The following is a 6,797-nucleotide window of genomic DNA, read 5'->3' as shown; positions in this document are numbered from 1 at the left end:
CCAGCGCTGCCCTGCGCCGCGCAGCCCGTTCAAGCACTCGCCCTGCACCGCCAGCCGAGGGTTTTCCTCACAAAATGTACACAGGCGGGGGAGAGCCCACCCTGCCCCGCGGCTCACTGCGCTGCCAGCCCCTTGCCAGCCTGCCCTCGGTAATACGTATTTTTTTGGTTTTTGTGTGAAGGAGTTCGGCAAGCGCAGTGGCTCACCAAGACGAAGCGGGTGGAAGGTTTGCCCCCGTCGGTGCTCAGCATCATCGACAGCCCGGCTCACCGGCTCGGGGACTACGAGGGGGGGGGGAAGCGTGCCATCTCGCATGCACGGTTCTGGGACACGACAGAAGTCGCTCCCAGGAGAGAACATTATTGGTAAGTCGTCAGTCATAGGGCGAATCCGCTGCCTGGTTATGGCTTTAGTGTAAGCCAGTCATCAAGCAGGTAACTGAAGAACCAGAGTTTTTAACACAACAGATAATACGTTGATCTACTCTTGGGAGATTCACTTAGTGTGCAAAACGGTTCGACCCTTTGCATCAGGTTGTCAGCTTGTGAAACAACCAAACAACAACAACCAAAAACCCCAGTTCTGAATATTGGCAGTAGTGCCAATGTAAACACATACTCAATATTAAAGCTTCTTCCAGGCCGAGGTCTGTGTTTCAACTTGAGATCTACTTCTAGCTGCTGCAGAATGTCAGTTTTTAAAATAACTAATGGTAAGCGTTACCTCTGCCAACTTGGAACAGGACTGGTGTGTGGGATGTATTAATCTGAAATCTGTGTTAACTGTTTGGAAATGTTACGCTATTCAGTGTTTTACATACAGTAATGTTACAGCATTCACGTCCCAGAAGCATCTCCCCGACATTGTGATCACATTTTTTATATAACTATTTTTTTCCTCATTCTAAAGCCCAGTGCTGTTTGAAGACTTGATACATTTGTGTCGGTTAATGGCTGCAAAGTATCCTTCTCTGGCTAAAAGAATGTTGGCTAGAAACTACAAGATAGCAGCTACGTGGGAAAGAGGTTAGTTGATGCTGTGGTGGAAGCATTTAAATCTTTTCTTTAATATAAGAGAGGTAACAAAGCCACTAGCTTTAAGGCTGAGGACTTGGAGAAAATGAAGCAATTTCTGGAACCAAGTAATTGTTTCAGTCTTAAATAGTGCTGTAAGGATGGGCAGCCTTGGAAGATGGTGGGATACTTGCCCTGAGGAGATTATTAGGGAGTTAGCATCAACAAGATGGTAGGAGAAAAGAACCAGTGGCTTAGAACTGGTGGCTTATTTTCTGTGTCCAAAATTTGTACTGTTGTTTTTCTATATGTTTAGTTAAGAAAGTAACCCTAGCAATTAAAGTTGGTATTTTAAAAGAACCTATAGCTGAGCTACTATGTGAGTTTAGTTTGGAGGTGAAGAGGAGAGAATGAGCCTTGCAGAAGAAGGACTTGCTAGAATGCTGCTGCCCAAAAGGAAACATATATCATCCCCTAATGTTACTTTGATGATGTTTGAGTGTAGCCTCATTTTCCTCTGCAGAATCCATTCTCCTTCAGGTCCGCGGCGTGAATGGAATGCTTATGAACTCTATGGCCCCAATACCACCAGTAGCCTCCAAGGAGGAGATACTGGCCACTGAAGAACATGTTCTGGAGACCTTCTATCCCATCTCTCCTACGATTGATCTTCAGGAAGTGAATGTGTACAAAGAGCTCAACAACACAGGTGAATCTAGCTGTTGACAATAATTTGCTGTCATACTAAGTGTTCGGGTTAACCTGGAGTCCTTGCCCGTCTGCGAGACAGCTGTGGGTAGGGGATGAACAGGAATGAGGGGACACAGGGTGTGCAATGCAAGCGCTCCAGACCTGCGGTGAGTATATTGTGGCCTACGCAGGACTGCAGAGAAGTCTTAAATCCCAGCAAATTAACAGCTCCTGAAGATAGGGGAGAAAACATTGGCTGTGTAGTCTCTTACTGAGCAATTCCTGACATGATTATCTGCCGTTTAGGTTTTAGAGATGGTTATCCATACTCTCATCCTCACACTGTGTTCTTCTTGGAATCGGCCAACATTCGTCCTAACAGGTTCAGACCAGAACAACTTCGTGCTAAAATGCTGATGTTTGCTTTTGGCAATGCGCTGGCAAAGGCGAAGGCGCTGTACGGGGTACGTATTGGAGACTGCTGCTGCCTCGCTGGGCCTTTGTTCTTTCTCTAAAGCTGCAGCTAGTGGAAAGGGTCCTGACATTCCCTTGCTGTGCCATGTTACGATAGTTTCAAATCTGAGCTTCCCAGTCCAGAGATCTAACTCTGACCTTCAGGTATGGTTCTGCTCATCCAGAAAAAGATCTGTCGGCAGTGAGCACGTTAGTGATGTAACATGCGTTAGAGTGGTAATGGGTAGGAACCAGGCAGTAGGTTCAACAGTAAAACTCTAACCCGTCCCACAGCTCAGTATGTAAATTGATACTTCATTGCTGGCTGAAGGAGGAATTTTAATTAAAATACAAAATCTACATTCAAAACTTGTTTGACTAGAGTAATTTTCTGGGCAAGGTAACAATACATTTATTAAAATCTTGGCTTTAAACCAAGTAGGAGATGCAGAATCAGCAAGTACGCATATAATTTCAGTGGTAGCTGGCTTTTTAAACATTCTTCCCTCCCCCTTCTTTCCTAGAATGATCCCAAGGTTTTGGAAAAGCCAATAGTGGTGCAAAGCATTGGCACAGATGGCCAGCTCTTCCAGTTCATGGTGTTCCAGTTAAATACAACAGACCTTGTCTCTAGCGATGGCATAAAAAATCTAGTGTGGATTGACTCTGATCAGAATCTGTACGAGAAAGCCCAGTGTACTCCAGAAGTCAAGAAGAGAGTAGTTACGGTAAGCAAAACTTGGGAAACGGTCCTGGAAATCCTGCCCTCTCACCTCTGCTGGAGGTTTGAGAGCTGGTGTAGAGCTGCAGTGGGGGTTTTAAAGCCGCTGAAGGGACCTGACACAGGCACTGGCCTCATTCTTACTTAAGCAGGTGTTCCTGACAGGGAGGATTTGCAGTGCTGATGTACTGCATAGTGTGCGAGCCACATGCCAAGCTTAATATGAACTCCTACATAGAGATATCCCCGTCTGTAATCTCCCATCTCATAATATGCTTGTTTAAAATCAACTCCTGCTCTGATGAAGGAAATGCTTACATGCAACTGTCAGCTCTGCTGTGGAGTAAATAGAGCACAGTGCTGTCAGCCCTGGTTACACTGGGAGGGCACCTCAGCTTGATGGGCAAAGGGTTTCCGCTGTCTCAGATGTGTACCACTGGAAATACCCACAGACAAACCCATCTGGGGAGGCAGAGCACAATTTGGAAGCTACCACGTCTTATTCAAGTATATTTAAAGCCGTTGTTTGTCTCCATTAATCACTTCACTGCAAACTGAGCATCCGTGTCTTTCTCTGCAGAAGCCCGTTGGAATATATGGCTTTCAGCCAGACACATTCAAGAAGTTTCTGGCACTGTATCTGCATGGAACTGTGTGAAATTCAGCTCAAATGAAAATACTTCACCAACTGTACCTGCTGCTTTTCTTTGCCAGAACCATCACATAATTAAGGAAAGGTGGATTAATTTACTTTCAAAAAATAAATTATATTGTTACTGAAAGTAAAGGGTTTTTTTTAACTGAATTGTGCATGAAGAAACTCTTTCATTTTAGGGGCTCACCTCTGGATTCAGGTTAGAGAGAGTCATCAAATGCATCCTCCTGTACTTTTCCACCCTTACCTAGAAAGAACATAAGCCAGTCATTATTCCTCTGCGCAGGTTCTGTGCTCAGCGTGCTTTTGCACAGAGCTAGACTCAATCCTATTTTCCAAGGTTGCTTTGAGTGTCTCTGAATGCGGTGCGTGGGGAAGAGACTTCCAAAGCTTCGAGAGGGGAACCTGAGATATGAGCCTTTTTCATTCTGCCTGGCTTTTGCTTTGTTTTACTCCTGGCTGCTTTGGGATGTATCATGCTGCCCTGTGCTTAGTTCCTGAAGCACTTAATCGGTGAGATGGCTTTGTTGGATCAGTAGAATCGCGGTTCTTTTATCCCCCAATCCGAGATGAAGAGACCTAGCCATTTTGGAAAAGTGGTGTAGAATGAAAACTTTGGTGCCTGGTGGCTTGTATTTGCTACTTAAAACACAAAGGAAGAATTTCTTCCTGCCACACAGAGTTAACTGAGCAGGAAGGTGTTGTGGTTTAACCCCAGCCGGCAGTGAGCCCCACCCAGCCGCTTGCACACTCCCCCCACAGTGGGATGGGGGAGACAATTGGTAAGAGTAAAAGGGAGAAAACTCGTGGGTTGGTAGAGTTTAATAGATAAAGCAAAAGCCGCGCACACCAGCAAAGCAAAACGAGGAATTCACTCACCGCTTCCCCTGGGCAGGCAGGTGTCCAGCCATCTCCAGGAGAGCAGGGCTCCGGCACAGGTAATGGTTACTTGGGAAGACAAACGCCATCACTCTGAATGTCCTCCCCCCTTTCTTCTTCTTCCCCCAGCTGTATATGCTGAGCATGAAGCCGTATGGTGTGGATATCCCTTTGGTCCCCTGGGGTCACCTGTCCCAGTTGTGTCCCCTCTGGACTTCTTGTGCACCCCGAGCCTGCTTGCTGGTGGGGTGGGTGAGGAACAGGAAAGACCTTGGCTCTGTGTGAGCACTGCTCATCAGGAACTAACACATCCCTGTGTCATCCACACTGTTTTCCAGTACAAATCCAAACCACAGCCCCACACTAGCTACTATGATGGAAATTAACTCTATCCCAGCCAAACCAGCACAGAATTCTTCTTAAGATGGGGGGATGAGTGTGTTTTTTGTAAAATGAGGGCTAAATTAGCTCCAGCCAAATGCAGAATGTTTTTGCAGTTCTGTACCAATACCCTCCAGCGCATGGGAAGGAATAGGACACTATTTTGAGGTGTGGAAGAGCATATTGCCAAGAAATTAATCTCAGTTCAGTGTCAGAGACTGGTCTGTGCTTTGTGGTCTCTGGGTGTCAGGACAAACACCCCAGTTCAGTCTCAATTCATCAGATAGCTTTACCCTGCAGGTTTCAGGACACAGACTTTCACTAGACGAATTCGAGATCAACAGTTGCACCCAGTAAATTGGGATGCATTGGCTGTAAGTTAAATTAACAAATCCTTCAATAGTTAGAAGAAAATACTTGAAAGAGAAACAATCTAGTAAGTGTTGCACTGATCTAAATGATGTTAGTTCTGCCTGCTCAAGGGATGCCTAGTTCAGCTCGTCCATTTAAATCTGCTCAGATCTGTAATTTGCACCCAGTTATTCAGGAATAGATTTTAACACACTCGGGCTCTGTGGAGGCTGTTCTGGGGGGTGTTTCTTTCTCGGGCTGTTGCCTCTCTGCTATGTTGAACAGCTCTAGGCAACAGCACCCGGACTATTGACACCCCCTCACCCTTCTGGCTTTGGGTCATTACCCAGCTTAAGGAGGAAACCCTGTAGGGCAGCCAGCCTCCGCAGTGACATTCCTGAGCAGAGCAGTTTCACTAAGGAAGCGTGGCTGCGGTGGAGAGGGGGTGAGGAGAAGTGAAACACCTGGCGTGCTTCTTGTAGATGGAATCTGTGAAGATGGTCTACATGGGAAAGAGCCAAAGTCCCTTGAGATGCTTCTACCTCTCAACAAAGACACTTCTATTAGCACAGGCAGTTGGAGAGGAGCAAGCGCCGGGGACGGATGCTCAGGTTGGTCCATCGTCATGCAGGTACGAGGTCTGTGAACCAGGCAGCCTCTGCAGAGCAGCCCCCACCACGACAGCCATGCACACATGTGTGGTGTCCCGTTCGTGTTCCTCAGCACCCTACACGTGGCTCAGTTCACCCGCTTGTTCCTCCGGTGTGACCTGCTGGAGTTGTCCCAGCTGAAGGAGGGGGCACCCAGAGCAGGACAATGGGTCACAGAGGCACATCTGGGTTGGCATCAATAAATGATAAAGGCTCGTCAGCAGATGAATGGCATTACCTCAGCACGGACCGAGAGCCAGGCATTAACTTTTAATGAACGGCAGCCAGAGAAGCAGAACATGCGAGAACAGAGCGGCTGGAGTCCGAGATGAAGCCCTGGTGGTGCCTGGCTGCCCGGAGGAGAGCTCTGCAGCCACCGGTGCAGGATCTGGCCCCCAGCCTGCCCTGGGGACGATGCACGGTGTGCCATCCGGGCTCCACCACTCCGCTCTACCTTCACCTGAACCGCCCCTGGTGCAAAACCCGACTCTACGGGCTGTACTCATCGTGCCAGCAAGTACACACTGTGCTCAGACCGGAGCCCCTGGTTGTTCAGATCCTCCTCCCCCGTTTAATTTAATGAAAACTAATGTGGGAGACAATTATCCCTAAGGCTGGGCTCAGGAGACATTTAGAGGAGGGAACTTGGCAGTTTCTCATGGCGGTGTTTAATAAAAATTAGCCTGTAACCCAGTAAGAACCAGCGCGAAGGGCTTTTCTACACCCTGCAATAAAAACCCATCAGGCAACGATGGTGCCTGTTGCTCCGGACAGCTAAGCAGTGCCTGGCTGGGCAGGGAGCTGGCAGGGCAGGACATCCTCATCAACATCCACTAATTACCCTTGGGGGGGGGTCACGTTTCTAAATGATGGACAATGCTCGTGCGCTACTTTCTGCAAAGCACAGATGGGATTGCCTGGACCAAAACCAGCGTGGGGCCACGGCTGCAGACCCTACGCGAGGACGGCTGCGGCGTTAACCCAGGGGCAATCCTACACTGGTA

The 6,797-nt window shown here is 47.9% G+C and overlaps 1 protein-coding gene across 1 annotated transcript; it reads left to right on the top strand.

Moving 5' to 3' along the window:
* Positions 1-168: 168 nt before the first annotated feature.
* On the top strand, positions 169-3,679 carry MRPL37 (mitochondrial ribosomal protein L37; the record flags this gene model as incomplete). The annotated part of the gene is made up of 6 exons (XM_010081993.1): positions 169-365; positions 910-1,025; positions 1,537-1,722; positions 2,010-2,167; positions 2,681-2,884; positions 3,458-3,679. Coding segments are annotated over 6 exons (939 nt in total), but the record flags the coding sequence as incomplete, so codon positions are not given.
* Positions 3,680-6,797: the final 3,118 nt, after the last annotated feature.

This window comes from Pterocles gutturalis, unplaced genomic scaffold (assembly GCF_000699245.1).
Source record: "Pterocles gutturalis isolate BGI_N339 unplaced genomic scaffold, ASM69924v1 scaffold8744, whole genome shotgun sequence".
Lineage (NCBI taxonomy): Eukaryota > Metazoa > Chordata > Aves > Pterocliformes > Pteroclidae > Pterocles > Pterocles gutturalis.
This window is presented reverse-complemented; position numbering and strand designations above follow the sequence as displayed.